Source organism: Arvicanthis niloticus, chromosome 20 (genome assembly GCF_011762505.2).
Source record: "Arvicanthis niloticus isolate mArvNil1 chromosome 20, mArvNil1.pat.X, whole genome shotgun sequence".
NCBI classification, from domain to species: Eukaryota; Metazoa; Chordata; class Mammalia; order Rodentia; family Muridae; genus Arvicanthis; species Arvicanthis niloticus.
This window is the reverse complement of record NC_047677.1, coordinates 23,035,491-23,056,666: the sequence shown is the minus strand read 5'-3', so window position 1 is coordinate 23,056,666 and position 21,176 is coordinate 23,035,491. Positions and strand designations below refer to the sequence as shown.

Below are 21,176 nucleotides of genomic sequence, written 5' to 3'. Positions count from 1 at the left end.
CAGGCTTCTGATAGAGAGGCCTGACAGAGAGGCATCTCCATTCTGCGCTCGATGTGTCTGGTCTGGGTCTCGCGCAGGGCGTGGTGGCGTCGCCGTGAGCCGGGCGCAGAGGTCTGCGGGCTTTGGCTTTTCCGGGTTCCTAACCCAAGTGTTCGCCCTGATCAGCCTCTGGGCTGCTGCCGGACCGGCTTCTTGAGACATTCAATGGCTGGATCTGTGCTCACTCCTGTAAGCCCAGCTGGGAGGACTTGGGGTGAGCGAGGTTCGTTCTGAGCTGCTGGAGAAGCTGTAGATTCCGGGAGGAACCCGGGAGAGAGGCTGGAAGTCGAGCCAGAGGTTTAGATCTTGGACCGCACTTTAAAGTTGTGAACGAGGGGGAAAATTGGCCTAAAGACGTCTCCAGTTGTGTTTCAGAGAACCAATGAAGGGGCGGATTTTAGTAACAGATTTGACATTGCAAAAACTACAATAAGATACCGGGGAAAATACTCAACCTTTGATTTAGTTCTACTTCTGCTGATAGATTTGTCAGCTTCAAGTTCATCACTACAATCAAAATGCCAAATGCCGTAACTGCAAAACTAAGAAAACAGCTAAATTTGATTTTTTTAATGAACACTAAGCAGTTACTTGGGTTTATATTTGTTTATAATAAAGGAACACGTATTAGCTTAAACAAAATGTAGGGAAATGTACCTTGGGAAAAATACCTCAAACATACTAAAAATGTTCACGCAGAGTTGTCTACCTTTCTCGTGTATTAAAGCTGGCTTTACTTGTATAGATTTTCATCCTAATTGCAGTTTCCCCTCCTACTCCCCCCTTATCCCCTCTCCCATCCAGATTTCTGTTTCCCATTAGACAACAAACAGGTACAGGGGAATATATAACAATATGTAATATAATACAATATAATATAATACGTTTTAATATAATATAAAGATACTCCAAAAACTAACACATCAGAATAGCACAATGGAAAAAAAAAAAGGCCCCCAAGAAAAGGCACCAGATAACAGATGCAGGGCCACCACTTATTTGCACACTGAGGGATCCAATAAACACTAAAGTATATGCGGTAGTATATAGGCAAATACTGTGTAAGGTAAGCAACAGAAAAAAAATGCTTATAAATAAGATAATCTTTTTAAATGTGCACTGTTAAATTGTTAGTACAAGATCTCTCCAGGTTTTTTTGTTTTTTGTCTTTTGTTTTTTTCCCCGAGACAGGGTTTCTCTGTGTAGCCCTGGCTGTCCTGGAACTCACTCTGTAGACCAGGCTGGACTCAAACTCAGAAATCCGCCTGCCTCTGCCTTCCAAGTGCTGGGATTAAAGGCGTGCGCCACCACCGCCTGGCTCCAGTTTTTTATGTAGATAGTGCTATGGACTTGGATCTAAGAACCGCTTTACTTCTGTCCCATAAGTTTGGGTATGTTGTGTGTTCATTTTCATTCAGGAGTGAGTTGTTCAGTTTCCATAAGGTTTAAAGCTTTCTGTGGTTTTTGTTAGTGTTGTCCAGTTTTTAATCTGTGATGGTGGTCAGATAAGATTCAGGGTGTTATTTCAGGTTTTTTTCTATCTGTTAAGACTTGCTTTGTGTTCAAGAATGTGGTCAAATTTTGAGGAAGTTCTCTGAGGTGTGAAAAAGAAGGTGTATTTTTTTGTGTATGTTAAGTCCATTTGGCTTACAATATCACTTAACTCCCCTAAGAATTGGGGCAGAGTTAAGGAGAAGACAAACCAGGTAGTCTGCTACAAAACTGGAGAGGAGACTGGGGGATTGGAACTGGAGGAGAGGAGGGTGAGGTGAACATCTGTCGTTAGCCTGCCTGCTTTCCTGGCCAGAGGCAAATGCTGCTTTATTTAAATTTTAACTTTCTAGTTGAGGTTTCTAGTTGAGGTTGTGTCTTTTACTATCTATTGTAATGCTGAATGCCAGGCCCCCAAGACCTGGAGTCTGCATGTAGTCCCTATTACCCCGCCCCCAAGTTAATTCTCATTGGTTAATAAAGGTGTCAACAGCCAATTGCTGTGCAGAAGAGACGTAAGTGGGGTTTAGGTTTTCATAGTCTTGGGAGGAGAGGGGTACCACTTGAGACGAAGGTGCAGGAGAGGAGGAAGGAGAAGCAACCATGGGTTAAGGGTCAAGAGAGCATGGCCCTGAGGGCTGCCCAATTGGAGTTAAGAGCAGCCCAGATTGAACATAGTAAATAATAACTTGAGATTATCAATAGGAAAATAGATTCTAACAGCATGGAGGGTAGGCAGTTGCCCAGCTATCGTGCAGTTTAAGGCATATCGTAAATATAAAGGCTATGACTGTGTCTTTCATCCGGAAACTCAACGAACAAGGCGAGACAGAAGCACTGGGTCGGAATTTTAATAATTTTCACTATACATTTTATTGTTTGTGAGTTTCACATCATGCACCCTAATCCCACTCACCTTCCATCCTTTTGTATCCACCCTGTACCCTTGCAACCTTCCTCTATCCCTGCAAAACAAGATAAAAGCAAAAATTTAAAAAATAGAGACATCTCCTCATGGAAGCTCTAGTGTGTCATGTTGTGTCACACATCTTTACTTTCAGATGTTCATTGCAATGAGTCGTTGGTCTGGTCTGTGGCCTCTGGCTTCAACTACACCACCAGTACTAGGCTCTCTTCACTGGGATGTATGCAGCTTCGATCTGTAGGACTGGCCCTTTCACATTCTCCAGCAGTTCATAGATAAGGTAGATAGATGTTGGGGTGGGCCAACTCAAAGCTCTGGATTTGGGCCTGGGTAGTAGCTGAGTTGGTCAGACCACCAGCTCTTCCTCACCTACACTACCAGGTTAAGCTCTCCAACACTGCCCCAGCCAGCTCATGCAATGCAGCAGCCAGCAGGGGGCAGGGCCAGCTCTCCCTAGTGTAGCAGCTAGTGAGGCACAGGGCCTCTTTCTCCCACTCTTATGACCCCATGGCCAGCTCTCCTGACTGCCACAGGTGTCGAGGAGAAGGAAGATATCACCCTCCTGCCCTGCCACCTCACAGCTGGTAAGTGGCTGGGCCAGCTTGTTCTCACCCACACCCCTCAGGCTGGCTTACCTGCACCTCTGCCACCAGGGCCAGCTCAACTGTTCTGCCCAGGGCCTGCTCTCCTAAGTGCTGCAGCAGGTGAGGGGTAGAGCTAGGTCTCTGGAGTGCAGCATCCAGTGAGGGGTGTGCCCAGCTCTGCCCAGCCCTTGGACGTCCCAGGCATTGTCCCAGGCACCAGCCCAGACTAGGGACATCTGCATGGTCGTTAGTAGTAATATGAGCTACAGACATTGGTACAGACCACTGCTGCTGCATGGCCATGGACCCACACATGGCTTTCAGTGGCAGCTAAGACTTCACCATGACCTCAGGTGGCAGCGCAGGCTGCTCATATCAGACTATTCCTCTCCACCCTTGCATCTCCCATTCCACTTCTCTTCATAATGCTCAAAGAAATTTCTCTCTCTCCCATCTGCTCTCCATATACTTGCACACCATAGAGGCTCCTGGTGCAGGCAGGTCATGCAGTAGATGGGTTTCTGGGTGTCTGTAGCTCGCCAGTGAGTGCCCCATGGCAGTGGGCTGGCCTCTAGGTGTCTTCCATTCACTGGTGCTGTGTGGTGTGGCATCAGACAGATATGTGGGTGTGCCTACCCAGCTACCACCCACACAGCTTGGTCCAGCTCACCACCATCTCCTGCTCACTGCTTCGTTTTTAAACCATATACATGATGAGGACCTGTCTTATCTAGGCAACAAAGCAAAGGCAGCAATAGTTCTGAGGGAATTGCACTTCTAGTATGGTTGTGTAAGAACAAGAAGTGATACGAACAGATAACTTTCTGGAACACTAGGGTACATTTGTATAGGATAACAAGCTATGTGTTTTCACTTCTGTAAACACAGTTGGTGGCTCCAGCTGCCCAGAATGTGTTCGATCACAGATGGCTGTGAGGTACCATAGTGTCAGGAATGACCCTGCTTAAACATTAACTCCTTAGTCAGTCATACATGCCTATTGGCACAAAGTCTTGGCCTCTGTGGGAAAGCACTAATTCAGTTAAGAACAAATAGCTATAGATCTTGTGGATAGGTAGCCTTGGTGGGAAAGTACTAGCTTAGATCAGAATAAATGATCATAGATCTTATGGACAGGTAGCCTTGGTGGGAAAGTACTAGCTTAGATAAGAACAAACGACCAATAGATCTTATGGACAGGTACCTAGCACCCTGTTCTGCTCTGTTTCTTCTGCAAACTTTTCACCCAGCCGATATTCCTGTTCTTGAGAACATCTGTACTCCCCCTAAGAATACCTGCACTCCCCAGAAACAAAGAGAACCTACATCATCCCCCTCCCCATATCCTGCTTCTATGTGTATATAACTGGTGTGGGAACAATAAAAATTCGACAGCTTGATCAGACTTCTTGACTTGCTGTCCTTCTTTGCATACCCTTGTCCCCCAGTTCTCTCTTTCAGGTAGTCTCCCAGTCCCAGTTCACTGCCCCACAGGCCAGGGCACAATAGGCAGAAGAATGTCAGGATATATGCTTGCCCCCAATTGGACAAAGGAAGAACCTTGTGGGTTTTGCCTTTATAAACTTCTGACTAATATTTGGTGCCATTTTTTGAGAATGCCTAGTGTGGACATGGCCAGTGCCTGTCATCCTAGCAAGTATTTAATAAAGCTTGCTTCCAATCTGGCTCAAATTTTGTGGAAGTGGTGGTCTTACTCTTGCCTGATGGGAACATTTTCTCTCCCTTGCTAGAAAAAACAAAGGAGCAAAAGAATAAATAGGACAGAGTTAGTGAAACAAAATGCAAATAACATCAAATGCACAAAACAAAAGTGAACTTGAGTTAAAATGAAAACCCAAATAAGTTACCCTTGGTGTGAGGAAAGGGGAGGATCCAGTCAGGGTTGTGCTAAGGCACACAAGCTCCAGCTGGTGTCAGGAGGTGGGGAAACAAACCCTCCAGCTTCACTTGGTTTTAGATGGCTTTAAAAACCACTCATTTGGAAGGGCTCAAAGCTGTATATGTTACAGCCTCCCCCAGATTCTGATGTGTGTGCTGTGGGAACAGTAGCCTAAGTTGCATTTCAGGAACATTGAGGCCATTTGGTTGAAACAACTGACCCTTCAGTCGGGCCTGAACAAGCAAGGGTCAAATTGGTAAAATTTTTTGTCAGTTGGTCAAGTCTACCACCTAATCTTACTAACACCATTATTTTCTTCACAGACACTCTTTCAAGAGCCATGAAACTGGTGGTATATGTGGAAACTGTCACTCCTTGTCCCGAAGTCTGCTTCTTTTTTTTTTTTTTTTTTTTTTGGGGGGGGGGGTGTTGTTTTGAGACAGGGTTTCTCTGTGTAGTCCTGAAACTCACTCTAGACCAGGCTGGCCTCGAACTCAGAAATCCACCTGTCTCTGCCTCCCAAGTGCTGGGATTAAAGGTGTGCACCACAACTGCACAGCTTTGAAGTCTGCTTCTTGTACATGTATTCAAACTTTGTCCATGAGGAGAAAGACTTGAAGCTTGAGTCTTCTGCTATTCTTGGCCCCTTACAATAAACTCCTTTGTACAATCAATTAGCATACTATGCAGTAAGTAACAGAGCTGTCTGTCTGTTTAAGAAAGTCATTGCATTAAAGAATGTGTTTTTTAAATTTCATGAGCTGGAGATACGGACCATCTTTCCATCTTGAAGTTGGAGAGATTGATGGCTCAGCAGTTAATTGCACTTGCTGCACTTCCAGAAGACCCGAGTTCAGTTCTCAGCATCCCCATTCACCTGTAGCCGGCTTCCTGTAACTCCAGCTCCATGAGATCTGATGCCTTCTTATGACCTCCATGATAGAGGTCATGATATACACATAGAAAATACATGCAGATGCACACACACATACACAAAAATAATAAATCCTTTAAAAAGGATTTCATGGGTCTATCTAAGATATAGTAGATTTACAAAAAAAAAAAAAAAAGATTTAGAATAAGTAAGAAGGTACATATATACATAATGTGGTTCAGATTCCCAACACCCATGTAAAAGCCAGGCAAATGTGACAACTACCTGTGACCCCAGCACTTGTGAAGCAGAGACATGGGATCCTAGCTGGCAAACTGGAATCTGTAAGCTCTGGCTTCAGTGAGGAATCCTGCCTCAGTAAAGTGTAGAGCAACCAGGGAGGATACCTGATGTCAGCATGGTATCATGGAGCTAAGGAGAGAGGGAGAGACATGTCACATGCAAGCATACACAAGTATCCACACCCATACGTGCACTCACATTTGAACATGCTACACGCATGCATACCACACACACACCACGCACACACACGAGCACACAGACACACACACTAAGTGTTGTCTATGTTCTGTCTCTTCCAGTTGAGGCTGAACAGCCACCTTTTCTGTTCTTTAATGTCAAATGTTCACTTGTAATTTTGTATACCATCATGTCAGCTTCTGCTGACCAAGCTGACCTCAAACTCCCAGAGGTCCTCCTTCCCACCTCTTCTTCCTGAGTGCTGAGATTAAAGGCATGCACGACCACACCTGTGTTGGGGGCCGACTTTTAGCAGAAAGCGGCTATCAGCTTTGCAGCCATCTTGAGCCATATACCCTGACATGAGACTTGGATTACAATAGCCTACAACAGCTGAGCACACTCCGATAATCTTGGTTTAGATACCTTGAGATTAAAGGTGCGTGAGATTAAAGGCGTGAGAGATTAAAGGTGCGTGAGATTAAAGGTGTGTGAGATTAAAGGTGCGTGAGATTAAAGGTGTGTGACTTAAGAGTATGACTTAGAAGTATAGAGATCAGAGTTAGAGACAAGACCTAAGGGCATGATTAAAGGTGTAACTTAGAGGCGTGGCTTAGAAGTAAGACATATAAAAAGCAGAGGCAGACAGTAGAAATGAGACTATAGAGAATCAGACAGGAGACACTTAGCGGAAGAGAGACTGAAGAATAAACGAGATTGAATCACACCCTGTCTGGTCTTCATTCTTTGAGTCTGCCCTCACCCTCGCTCTTGCTGAACCCCGGCCCGCAGACTGGAGCAGCAGCTGTTTGGCCGGGATACAGTGGCCGCCCAAACGTGGGTCCGTGGGTCGGCCCGGGCCTCAACATTTTGCCTGGGCTGCAACATTTATTTTGGCCGCCCCATCGTGGGGCTAGTGTGGACCCCAACACACCTGGCTGCAGTAGCTTTGAGGGAATTTTGTTTGTTTGTTTGTTTTCTGGCTATAAATTTTAACAAAGTTCAAACGGTCTTTATAATGTAAATGGCAACAACAGAACTATCCCAAACCTTTCAGTGTGGTTCAAACCTGTCATCTCAGCAATGGAAGACTTGGACAGCCCTATGAGCAAGCCTGAGCTACATGAGGAGAACTTACCTCTAATAATAACAAGAACAAATAATAGTAATAAAATTCTAAATCATAATACAATCATAAACATTTGAATGTTTTGTTAGTATATGTTAAATATACATAAAAATAGGTTCCTTGTGACACTTTCATGCACGTGTATAATGGGTTTGAACCTACTCAACCCTCATTCTCTCTCGTCCCTCTCCTCCCACCCATTCCTTTCCTCTTCCCAACCAACTCCCTCCTGCTTTCATGTCCTGTGCCTTCAGTGGAGGGAAGGAGAGAGGGAGAGACATACTGACAAGACAGACCTAATCCTAATGAACGACCATATAGGATCGCTTATAGAGTCCTGGAGGTGAGATTCTTTCCAGGAACAGACACCCCTTACTAAGTGACCTCATCCCGGAAGTAAATCTCTCTGCCTGTTCTGGCAGCCATTATCTACAGACCTGAGGGCGTGGCTTAGTTTGTACATAGTATAAACTTCGCCTATCAGTTGATTCTGCAAAGTGTGTTTACGTTGATTCACATGCCAGCTATGCGAGCTCTCTAACCCTTGAGAAATTCTTCCCAGCCTGGATGGGGGGCAGGAGCCATGATAGATAGATAGAGGGTGGGTGATTATAACGGTTGGAGATTTTATCTTTTTAAAAGTGGTCTGCTGCAGAGATTCGGTTCTTTCACCATGGGATCCAAGAATCCAACTCTGGTGATCAGGCCTAGCTGCAACTGCCATCCCTCAAGATCTAGAATGTGTTTTCATTTCTTCCTTTCGTTTTTATTTTTTATTTTTGTTGTTGTTCTCTTTTGTTTCTCTGAGACAGAGTTTTTCTGTGCAGTCCTGGCTGTCCTGAAACTGGCTCTGTAGACCAGGCTGGCCTCGAACTTAGAGATGCCCCTGCCCCTGCCCCTGCCCCTGCCCCTGCCCCTGCCCCTGCCCCTGCCCCTGCCCCTGCCCCTGCCCCTGCCCCTGCCCCTGCCCCTGCCCCTGCCCCTGCCCCTGCCCCTGCCCCTGCCCCTGCCCCTGCCCCTGCCCCTGCCCCTGCCCCTGCCCCTGCCCCTGCCCCTGCCCCTGCCCCTGCCCCTGCCCCTGCCTTCCAAGTGCTTGGATTAAAGGCAAGCACCACCAGGCCGGGCTAGAATGTGCTTTTTTTTTGATGGCAGCAAATTAAAAAAAAAAAATCTTACCCAAAATGTGCAGGAAAATGTTGTGCAGCTGCCATCTATTTTCTAAATCAGCCAGATTTACTACACTTCTTCCAAACGCTTTCCTCAACCCATGCTCACTGTATTTCTGAAACAGGGTCTCTTTTGACACTGGTTGCAGGCACCTACCGCACCAGGCCAGGGGATGTGACACAGACTTTGGTCAACTGTTGCCTAGGTTTCATTCCAGTGTGGGAAGTCCTTGATCCACCCCACCCCCACCCCCCACCCCCCACCCCCCAGCCCACCCCAGAATGTCCAAAATTGAACTGCGGTCAGAAAAGACAACGATCCGACCAGAAGGACTCAAAGAAAGTCCTATCTCAGACTGCTGGCGTCTACGGTAGCCCACCCTGGATGCCAGGGTGCGACACGCTACCTCGCCAATAAGGAGCACGTCACACTCAAGATTCTTCTGACAGCGTCTTTTATTGTTACAGCTCTTTTAGTTAGAAGGATGCAAGATGGAGAACAAAGGAAGGACCCCAAGCCCCAGAATGTACTGACTTATATACTATCAAAGAGACATGATCTGTCCTCATTGGCTTACAGACTGGGGTCTCATTTACATATCCACTGATAGTACTATCAGCGGGAGAATTCGCGCCTACGAGTGTGCACAGCTGCAGACACCAAGGCCAAGAAGAACCAGGAACAGGAAGCCAGCGCCATCTTATAATGGCGAGTGTATAGCTACTTCAGCAAACGCAGCATGGCTCCTAACACCAGGGTGCAGCTAATGCGGGGCCTGGCCACTCTATCAGCTAGGGACACAGGCGGGAGTTGGCACCTGGGAGAGCAGAATAAATGGCCACGGGAGGGCGTAAAGCTGCTGTGCAATGCATCTTCATTCGCATGCCCCACCCCTGAATCCAGGATGCTTCAGAGAAAACTCAAAGGCCAGGCGCTCTGATGGCAAGGAGGACAGAATTCTGTAATAATCTTTACTGCTTGTTTTGCCTGTAATGACTTGCTTTTTGCTTTGGGGAACAGAGGAATGATGTCTTGGGCTTAATCTTCAAGTGGGGAAAAAAAAAAAAACCCTTCTTGAAGAATTTCAGTTATTCTACTAAATATGCTGTGTCATAGGTGACATTGTTCAAGTAGAAGAATGGCAGTGTAATCTTTCCAACAGCAAGCCCGCTTGATGTATGAAACTTACACACTCCATAAAGTCCCACAGAAATTGAGAATCTTGAGATTCCTTTAAAAATGACAGACAAGGGTTACACAGTGAAACCCTGTCTCAATAAAACAAGACAAAAACAACAAATTGTGTGTGTTATGCAGCATATATATGTATGTGTTATATATATGTATATGTGTATATACATATATTCATAGATACATCATAGATACATCATAGATACATCATAGATACATATATACATATATACATCATATCTACATCATATGTACATATATACATCAGATATACACATATACATCATATATACATATATGTATCATATATGTATGTATATATATATATATATATATATATATATATATATATATGTATATTGCTAGCTGTGGTGCTCACCTTAATCCCAGCAGGTGAGAGGCAGAGATAGATGCTAGCTCTTGAGGAGGTCTTGGATACCTAAGCTCTTATGTGTTGATATGTGCCACCACCCTACCACACTATCACCACTATAATACATTTCTATGAATTGGAGGTTTTAAGAAATTCAAATTTATCATCTTGTAATTCATAAGAACTATATAGAATCCTTACTAGTCTGACAGGTCTCTGTATCTCAAAATCAAGATGTCGGCAGAGCTGTGTTTCTTCTGCCAGCTCTCAGAGTCAGTCTATGTCTTCGCCTCTTTGTTTGTAGAGGATGCCCTCGTCCTTTAGCTCATGGCACTGTTTGTCAGGGATGATGAACACTCAGTAATGACTCTTTCTTCTCCTATTTGCCAATATACTCCAAATTGAAATATTTCCTCCAGATTAGAGGATCCTCAAGACTCAGAGAGTAAGTGATTCAAGAGTCCCAGGAGACCTCAAAACTAACCTGATTCACAAGACCTCTCCTACCAGAAAGTTACATAAGCAGTAAAGATGATGCAGAGAGATGCAGGGGTGTAGGCTGTGTGAGTTGTCACCCATGTGGACTGGGCTCTGCGATGACGCACTTCCCTTAGAGTCGCTCCTTCCTGTAAGCAACCCCTCACCTGTACTCTTATGAGCAGTTCCAGTAAATTTCTTGGCTTGCCAAGTCGAACTTGGTAGAATTGTTTCTTTGGTCTCTTCATTGTTACTTCTCTATCTGTGGTGAGTAGACATAGTTTGTGATTCTCCCAGAATAGCCCTACACTTTCTCTGACTGATTCTTCCTGTGGAGGAATGACTCGTGACTATATGGGACTAGACCTCCTCATCTAAAAACACTTGTATTGTATCTTCCAAATGCCTTTTTCCCATCAAAATAACACTGATGAGTTGCAAAGACTAGAGTGTGGAGGTCTTTGAATATAAGTCCTGTGGCATGTGATTGTGTCTATACATATGTTTAACTTTGAAGGGAATTTGCTCAATAGAGATTTCCATAGAACTACTCTGCAAATAAGTCTGTGCTCAGAGTAGTATTTCACTCAACGACTCTTACAACTTAATCATCCTTTCCTGTCTTGTATAAAGGAAAATTAAAGTTCCAGAGAGACTGACATCCATAAGGTCATATGAGTAATGAGAGACAGTGTTTCACTAACCTCCACGTCAACCCGTCATAACTATGGCCTTCTGAATGAAACAAGATTATAGTGCTGTCATCATGAGCCTCTGTGTGTGTGTGTGTGTGTGTGAGAGAGAGAGAGAGAGAGAGAGAGAGAGAGAGAGAGAGAGAGAGAGAGAGAACCTGAGACTCCTGGACAGGGTGATGGTAATTCTGAGAGTGTTGTAATTCTGGGAGTAGTTTTGTTTTTTTTTTTTGTTTGTTTTTTTTTCTGGTTTTCGAGACAGGGTTTCTCTGTGTTGCCCTGGCTGTCCTGGAACTCACTCTGTAGACCAGGCTGGCCTCGAACTCAGAAATCTACCTGCCTCTGCCTCCCAAGTTCTGGGATTAAAGGCGTGTGCCACCACTGCCCGGCGAGAGTGTTTTCTTCAAGTGGGGAATATTTGTGTAGATTTACTGATGGAGCATTTCAAATCCCTCATGTTGCTATCTTAAATGTTTCAATGTTTGTACTGCTTCAGATTTCATAACTTTTTAATGCTCCATTGGTACTGCAGTCACCCACTACAGATAGGTGCATATACTCATATAAACCACTAGATGGCAACAGAGGAAGCCATAAGTGAAAGCTGCAGTCTCCCTAGATGCTGAGTTTAAAGACTGATTCATCATTCTTGTTTACAACAGCCAAATAAGCTCCACCAAGAAAGATGCAGCTCACCTGTCTTCAACCACCGTGCGCTATTCCGTCTGGAACAATGCAGTTTGCTTGTCTGGAATCACCGAGCGCTATTCCGTCCGGAAGTCACATTTGTGGACTCGTTACCTTCCAGCTCACACAACCCGTTTTAACTCTGTCCGTTCCCCAAGCCTGTAACTCTGCTCTTTCTTGATCACATACTAATTTTTGGTATGCTGCATGTTGAACCTAAAGTTGTGTCTATATATTTGGGGATTTCTTGAGCTAAAAAATATATTTGTACTCTGAATTCAGACAGCCTATTAATTAGTTATGTGATATCAAAATGTAATGGTTTGTTTGTGCTTGCCTTTTAGTACAAACTAGATGCAAGAGAACAGCAAACCCATACTGGTGTTTCTTTTTTCTTTCTTCTTTTTTTTTAATTATTTTTTTATTTGTGTGTGTGTGTGTGTGTGTGTGTGAGTGCACGCACACACACACGCTAGTGCCAGAGGAGGGCAAAAGGAAGTGATATAGATCTCATAGGACTGGAGTTACATGTGGTTATAAACTACCAGGTGTGAGTGCTGGCAACAGGATTCAGATCCTCTGGAAAGGCAGAAGTGCTATTAAACTCTGAGAACCACACTGCTGTTTCTAATTGTAGTCATTAATTTAAACTTTTAAACAAAAACACAGCTGGAAATGAGTTCAGAGTTAAGGAGAAGGACAAAGTGTAAGTAAGGTCTGTGCAGTTCAGCTTTGATACCATGAAGGAGTCAGAATCAGCCAGAGCTAAGCTTTGGGTTTATTTTTCTCCTAGGAAGGTGATCTGAATCCTGGTGGAGTAGTGGAGCTGACAAAGGAGAAGTCAGCAAGTCTATCTCTGCCAAGCCACAGAATTTGATGTGCCAGCCAAAAGAACTTGGCAGCAAAATATAAGGTAGGTGTTAGCACATATAATTGATTTTAATTATATGTTTTATAATTACATAAATCCATTTAGCATAAAGGAGAGGAAGGCCATGTTCGTAATGAAAAAAATTTTACCTAGCTAGCTGCAGAACAAAAGAATACATGAAAAGAGGGGGGTATCAATTTACTTTACTTGAAATAGATGATACACAATACAAAAAAATCCCAAGTATATATGCTATTCTTCATGCATTCATATAGATGCTAGGAATTCTTTGAAACCATGTAAATCAGGATTTCTCCATGTCCTTTACCAAAAAGCCAGACCACAATTAACTGGCTCAGAAGGTAAGCTTTCTATGTCTGAGAAAATCTTTGTCTGAGTTTGATGAGGAGAGGGCTTTAGAAGCTGGCAGAGGCTGTGTCCAATTAAGTCCTAAGGAACTATTAATCTTTCTGGTGATGTAACACTATAACTTCATACATTCTTTGATTGTGCTGTTAATTGAAAACCTTATTGAAGAGTCTCTTTAGTGGTGAAGGTCCTGAAAACTAATAAACCAATTCTGAGTTTGGTGAGGATGATTCATTTACTAGTAAGTCCCAGGACAGAGGAATTGTAAAACTCTTGGATCAGTAGAGACAGAGAATTCTCGAGCTTTATGGGAATTTTGAGAATAAAATGGATGAGATATTCCATATTTACTAACTTTCCTATTGGAGGGAACTGAGTGGTCTTCCACAGTGTACATCTACTTTAGCTACGTTTTCAAAATTGCTTCTGTAACATTGTATCAGCCCTGAGTACACAGTTAATTGATACGGTAGTGCTAGCTTTCCCAGGCCACCTGAAAGAAGTGACTCTTAATGTTCTTTCAAAAGCAGAATGTCAGTTGATGTTTTTTAGAGAAAGATAAAGATACAACTCAGTGAAGAGGCAACTGTATAGAAATACTGTATACCAGTGGTTCCCAGTCTGTGTCACAACCCCATAAGAGTTGAATGAAACGTTCACAGGGATCACCTAAGACCATTGGAAAACACAGATATTTACATTATGGGTTATAACAATAGCAAAATTACAGTTATGAAGTTGCAACACAAATAATTTTACTGGTTGGGAGGTCATCACGACATGAGGAACTGTATTAAAGGGTGCCAGTATTAGGAAGGTTAAAAACCACTGCTCTATTCACATGGATTAACCTATATAACAGTGAATATAAACATTTTATCAGATTAGGAAAGGACTTCAGTAGTTCATGTGGTTCAGTTCCTTGACTTCCACAAGATAAGGTATCATTATTTCTACTTTATAAATCAACAAGTTAAGCCCCATAGAGATGGTCTGACTTTCATAAGGTTATCATTGGTTGATAGTGAGTTCAGGACAATCTTCTGGCCAAGCAAAGTGTCACACTAAGCAATAAACTATTAGGGAACCTCCTGAAAGAATTTCCTTTTCTCAAAAATTTCTTCTTACTTGTTTCTGTCAAAACAAAGCACCCAGAATTTGACACAAAATAGAATCTTCCATAATTGTATACAAATACATTAATAAGAAATTGGTGGCATTTTAGATAATCCAGTTAGTTGATCTTGAAAGTCAAGGTGACCATCAGCAGTTGGTTCTCTGGCAATCAAACATTGTTTTGGCTAAAGAAGTGAATAAACAAAAACCCCGAGGTCCCTCACTGGGCCCATGAGCCAGGTGCTTAAGTGAACATGACAGAAATCAGGTTTGAAGCAAATCTAATTAAGACACATTTTCTAATGTTTATCTTGCCCCAGGTTCTATTTATTTTTAAAATCATGTATGTGTATGTTTCTCTGTGGGGTTATGGTTCTGTGAGACAGGTACCTGTGGAGGTCAGAGGTGTTAGATACCCTGGATCTGGAATCAGGTAGCATGGACCACCTGACATGAAACATGATTATGAACCAAAATCAGGTTCTTCACCAGCACAGTAGTTGCTCTGACTCAATGAACCATCTTTCCAGCACCTCTTCCCCTCACTGCACCTGCTGCTTTGAGTTCAAGAGACAACTAGAAATCATACAACTTCATTCCTTAGCTCCTTAAAGAAGTTTGGGAGCATAAAAGAAAAATTTGACAAGGAAAAGTTACAGTTGGGGCCTCTGTTGTGGAGCACAGAGGGGAAGCTTTAGAATAAAGTTTATAAGAAGTTGTCATGAAGACACCCCTACTGTGATGCTGAGAATAACCTAATGGTAATGATAATGTGGTGATCCACCATCATCCCCGAGCACAGGACATTACTCAAAACCTTCCTCACTGTTACCACTTAAGAAAGAGCATTTCCTTCTACCTTCCTCTCTAGTCAGCTGCATCTACAGAGAAAAGGTAATAAAAACATATCATTTAAGTGAAGACAAGGAGAAAAACCAAAAATTAGATCGAGGTATGATGGGAGATGAAATTTGGAGAGGATAGAGGAAAGTGATGCTGTTTCGTGGTCACTTTATGAAAAGCATAGTGGTAAATGTTTCTTGCCATCACATTAGTATCTCAGTAGGCCTCTGAGGGAGCCATTATGAGCATAGGACAAAATAGCACTCAAAATTATTGATACTTGCACAGGTACTGAGCAACACAGCTAAATTCCAATTGACTTAAAATTCCATGCCCATTCAAAATGGACCATCATGACACAATGCTCATCATGATGTGATGTGATCATCATGTGATGGAACTGCATAAAGATGCATATATATATGATCTATATATAGGATTTTGGGTGGACTTCTGTCCTTAAGTGTCAGAGAGAAAGAAAAGAAGAGATAGTACCGAAACTCTAGCATCAGAAAAAAAAATCAGGCACCCTGGACTTTGAAAGGTGTGTCTCTCAAGGTTTCATTTCAATACCTTCTTGTCTGTCTTCCTCGTTTTCCTCAACCACCCTGTCTCCAAGGAAGCTATAGGGACCCTGTGAGGTGTCACCCACACATAGAAGATTGGGTACAGAGATTTCTCTCCAGTCTTGACACGAAGGGATGCGAATATGTTTGATGTCTTCACTCCCAGGAATGAAGCCAAACACTTTCTTGATTCGATGTCTGATAAGAAGTTGGGAATGCTCCTGGGCAGCTTGCTCAAAGAGCACTCTCTCGTTGTAGAGGTGGTTGGCCCAGTAGTAATGCTGCAGAGAGGTGAGGGGAGAGCAACATCTTGCCAGACATTTGGAGACCAGGAGAACAACGGTTGCCAAAACAATCAGAATCCAGCCCAACATCTACAAACAATCATCAAGAAATTAGTGGGTTCAAGCATTGATGCAACAAATATTCAAGAAACAGCTGTGGGAAGAGGGAGCCCAACAGACCTCAGAACTAAGATGTGGGTAAAATCTGTGCTTCCGTTTTTTAATATATTCTATACAATGATGATCATTTGGTATGGAAATATCTGTGATAGAAGGACAGGTTAAGCCATTTCAGCAGAGCCTTCATATTACAAAAGAATTTGACCTGTTAACGTGGGATGGATTATAAGTACCATCCTTGAAGTGATAGACGCTATAAACCACCAATTAACCTTATATAAAATGTTTAAACTTTGTCCTTTGCTTATAACCCAATCTTTGTTGGGGGCTTAATTAATATTTGATAATAACAGTGGTGAAAATGACGCTGTGATGGACACTAATGGCAGCCTCCCAAGGTCTTCAGTGACCTGCTACCAAGTATTCACAGACACGTCTTCCTGCATCTCTCCTTCCGCTTATCTCTTGTAGGAGAAGAAGTCAGTAAGCAACTATGAGCTATACCTAGTTCCTTACCGTTTTCCTTTTTAGATAAACTAGGTCTATTTGTGACTACTTAGTTCCTGCATTTTAAACACTGGATATTTTTGTCATAGACTCTTTTGTTCCCCTCTGTATCATTCTCTTAAACGTATTTAACAACTGGTAAATGAGAAAGGCAAGGTTTAATGAGGAAGAATTCTAACAGTGCAGATGTCCTCTGCCTCTGGCTTTTCTCCTACAAGCCTTCACAAGCTCCTCTTCCTGAGCTGGTTTTGTGATTAGTCAATATAAACAAACAAACAACAAAATGACCACAAAAAAAAAAAAACAATTGTGACAAATAGTATCTTAATGGACATTTTCTGACTTTTCTTTGATTGGGTATTAATGCAGCATTTCAGGATTCTGTGTCTTGATTTTGTTTTTTCTAAATGATCAATATCTAAACAACTGAAAGATAAGAGGCCAAAATCCATGGAAGCCCTTGTAATCAGTGCTTTAAGGTTTAGTACTTTGAAAATATGTTTGAATTCATTCCTTGGAGAAAGTCATGTGGTTTTCTTGCCAACATATAAAACTGCACTACTGGAATTTAACCTAAAAGTATTGCAGGCTCATGTCTTCTTCCTGTACCATCTCTCTGACACTAATTTGTCCACATGCATTACATTTAGAACCACCACTGGAGATTTTAAAAACAAAATTGAGCTTCCTGTAATTCCAGAAAAATATTTTTAGTACAGAAGAACACAAATGTGGAAACATGCAGAAAAATGATATTTAATGATAGGGCACTTTACTGATAATCTATGTAATATTATTAAAATTCACTATTTTTAACAGAAAGTAGGTACAGTCATGAGCTCTTTAAATGTCTTAGTTCATTTTCTCACTCACAACCATTTAAGTGACAGAGTCTATTATGGTGTTTCTTTCACAACTAGGAATGGAAAGCATGGAGAAGTACAACTAAGAAGAACAACAAAATCAACAACAACCAAACTACTTGGTTACTAAGGTAAGGTGACAGGAGTGAAACAGGTCTACTAATCCCCAACATCCTATCTATGTGTATGCAGCTGTCCAGTAGAATACATTTTGATACATGGGCTCTAACATATCTTCTGAATTCAGATAATATGAGAAACAGTAGACCTGCAATATGTTCAGTGTCTTCATAGAGATTGTAACAAGTTTGGAATAGTAGGACAATGAGGGGTAGGGGGTTTGTGGGGAGGGGGCGTGGGGGTCATGAACTTACTTGTGATTGGTATCTGTGTAGAAGAGCCACTTCATCTCTTACTGGAATTACATCAGAGGGAGCTGACGTGTAGCATGGAAATCCAGCTAGCATCTCTTCCCGTTTGCTAGGAGTGATGTTAGCAAACATTGGGTACTGGTCCACAGAGGCAAACTCACTTGCTGCACATTCATAGTAGGTACCTGTCAGCAGGGTCACCGTCAGCCATGTCAGTGGAGCAACCAGAGCCCTCCCAGTGATGTCGAAGAACATGAGGCAGGCCAACCTCCTCTCCAGAGGGCTGCTTCTCCGGTATGGAGGGGTACAGCTGCAGCAGCAGTACTCGCTGAAAACTGACCACATTTGGCCTCGTAGAGCATAGCCAGCAATCAGAAGGATCAAGGCAGGAACCACAAGAAAAGCTGAACCATAATAAAAATTTTTTCCGACTTGACATGGACAACTGAATGTGTAAGAGGAGAACAGTTGCTGCCCACAAACGGTCAAAATCGCTATCAAAGAATTGATGCACGGTTCACTTCTGAGCAGAGAAGACGAAATACAATTGAGATCTGGGCTCATGGTGGAAGCTCTGACACAGCCAGCTGGTAGCCCTTTCTGATGGCTAAACTCTACCAGCTGTGACCATTTTATAGGATAGTACTGGTTTAACTGGTTGTGTCAAGTAACCCAACATCCTTGTATGTTTAAAGGATTCTCTTATATACTTTGTGAATCCTGAGCTAATAAATTTATACCAGATCGTAGCTGGGAGAAAGGGAGGGATCTCAGTTTTCTTTGAAAAGAGAACGTCTCAGGGTCACATCAGGGATGACCACAGCACACTTGCCAGGCAGATTACCTCCAGTTTTCAATGCACCACTTTGTACCACAGAAAATGCTAAGCACCACATAACACAGTCTAGGAAGCAAAACAGAGACACTCGTATCTCAGTGGCAAACAGATTCTCCAGACAAAGCATTACAAAACACAGAGAAATGTAAAGTATCAAATATTAGAGGAATCCAAAACTTCTAGGAGGTCCCAAAATGTTTTTTTAAAGAAAAAAAACCAGGAAGCCAGGAACAAGGGAACTACCTCAAAACAGAGATATCTCTCAGTAGAGTGTTGCTATATGCTGTTATAAAAGTTAAATTGAAATTTGTTTTTATGATATTCTTTTGTTACATGAAATGTGACTTTTCAAATAGTTTTATAGCTTTAAATAAATGAAATGATCAAACATGGAAGTTATCTTTGCTGCTTACCCAATAATTCTTTACCATAGAATTTCTATGTAAATGGGAGTCCATTGGATTTATAAATCTTCATTCTCAAACCCTCAGCTGGGTGTGCTAAAACACGTCATTAGTGAACTGAGAGAGTATACTGAGAAAGCACAACACAGACAGACAGACAGACAGACAATATAGTTCAAAAAGCAACTGAGGACATGAAAGACATATGAAGCCTGAAAGGAAAGAAAAAAGCTAGGCAGAGAAGCAATATTTCTCACACACTGGTGACAGAAATGTCAAGTCCATTTGGAAAATTGTGGTTTTCTTAAAAGATTATCTATCCACACCATATAATGTTCGTATCTCCCAGTTATTTGTTAATAGAAAAAAGAAAGCATATATTTATGTAAATACTTATACCCAAATATCCCTAGAAACTTCATAAAAGCTGTAAACTAAAAACAGTCCAAATGTCCATCACCATATGACTGAATTAACAAGCTGGTATATATCCAATATTACCTCTCCCATAAATTACATACATATGTGTGTGTATATATGTGTATATACATATACATATATGTATATACACAGAAGAAGCAATATTTCTCACATACTGGTGACAGAAATGTCAAGTCCATTTGGAAAATTGTGGTGTATATATATGTGTATATATGTGTATATACACATATATATATACATATATACATATATACACATATATACACACATATGTATACGTATATTCATATATATGTATACATATATTCATATACATATATGTGTGTGTATGTATATAAAGAATACATTTCTAAATGAAAAACTGAAAAAATAACTATGTATGATATTCTTTATACAAAACTCTAGAAAATATAGTCAGGTATGGGGCACAAGCCTTTAGTCCCAGGGCTTAAGAAGCAGATACAGAGGCAGGTGGATATCTGTGAGTTCAAAGACAGCCTGGTCTACATAGTGAGTTTTAGGGCAGCAAGGACTACATAGACAGACCCTGTCTCAAAACAATAAACTCTAGAAAATATAAATAGATTGGTGCTTTTTGAGGAAAAACAGGAAAAAAAGGGATAAAAAGAGAGGAGTTATAAAGAAACTAGAAAACTTTCGAGAGGCATCCTTTTCTGCCCACAGTGTTTGGAGTTGCACAAGAGATGCCAGTGCTATAGAAAGATTTATTCTTTTTCTTTCCCCAGGACACCAGGTCAGGGAATGCCAAGCAAGGTCACGCCAGGAAGTTTCAAACTGGGTCAGAAGGTGAGAGAAGGAAGAGAAAGCCTAGACCAGAACCTTTACTGGGATATCTGTGAGAAAGATAAAGCACACCAGGAGAACAGTGAAGCTTGACTTTTAAATAAATCTAGTGGGCTTTGGGGCATAGAGATTATCCCTATACATCTGCAACCTGGGAATGGTTGATTTAGGGCAGAAAATATTAACTCAGTATGTGAGCATTACATAAGGTTAAGGCTCTGGCCTTTGACCTCTGGCTCATAGGGGAAATACTAATAGCTTATTATTTGGCTCCGTAATTAATAGATACCAGATAGATAAACATAGAACAGGGAGATAACAGTGTTAATTACATTGATTAAAAAAAAAACTTGGTCTAAATACTTATCAAACTGTGTATCAAATATGTCTCAATAAACCATAAACATTTTAAGTATGATCACTAAGACTAGATATCCCATGTAAAGATCATTTAAAACACAAAGGGAATAAAAAGAGAATCTTTATAGGCAAGGAAGACAAATAAATAAAGACAAACAGGATAATAAGGAGAAAAGACAAATCTATAGTATAAATGATCAATAAAAATGATTTAAAAATATCTGAAGCACTAACAGTGACTGAATGTTTACTGTCTGCTAGGCACAGTGTTAAGAACACTGAATTTCCTAAGTAATCCAATCTTCAGATCTGGTGAGTTTAGGGAACTTGCCCAGCACCACACACAGATGAATGGAGGAGTTAAAATTAGGACCCAGGTAGCCTGACACACATCTTTAACCACCATACCA

At 41.8% G+C, this 21,176-nt stretch overlaps 2 protein-coding genes across 2 annotated transcripts in view; one reads left to right on the top strand and one right to left on the bottom strand.

The window, feature by feature from the left end:
- Positions 1 to 12,801: 12,801 nt before the first annotated feature.
- The window catches only part of Trappc3l (trafficking protein particle complex subunit 3L), a 64,595-nt gene continuing 56,220 nt past the window's right edge, over positions 12,802 to 21,176 (top strand). Inside the window, exons 1-2 of the mRNA XM_076916503.1 lie at positions 12,802 to 12,922; positions 17,606 to 17,679. The gene's annotated coding sequence lies outside the window, so the exon portion shown is untranslated. The remainder of the gene's footprint in view (positions 12,923 to 17,605; positions 17,680 to 21,176) is intronic.
- Calhm4 (calcium homeostasis modulator family member 4) lies at positions 13,137 to 18,742 on the bottom strand. Its single transcript, XM_034524949.2, has 2 exons — positions 17,923 to 18,742; positions 13,137 to 16,148 (listed from the first exon to the last, which is right to left on the bottom strand). The coding sequence occupies exons 1-2, from the start codon at positions 18,481 to 18,483 to the stop codon at positions 15,762 to 15,764; spliced, it is 948 nt and encodes a 315-aa protein (XP_034380840.1). The 5' UTR covers positions 18,484 to 18,742; the 3' UTR covers positions 13,137 to 15,761.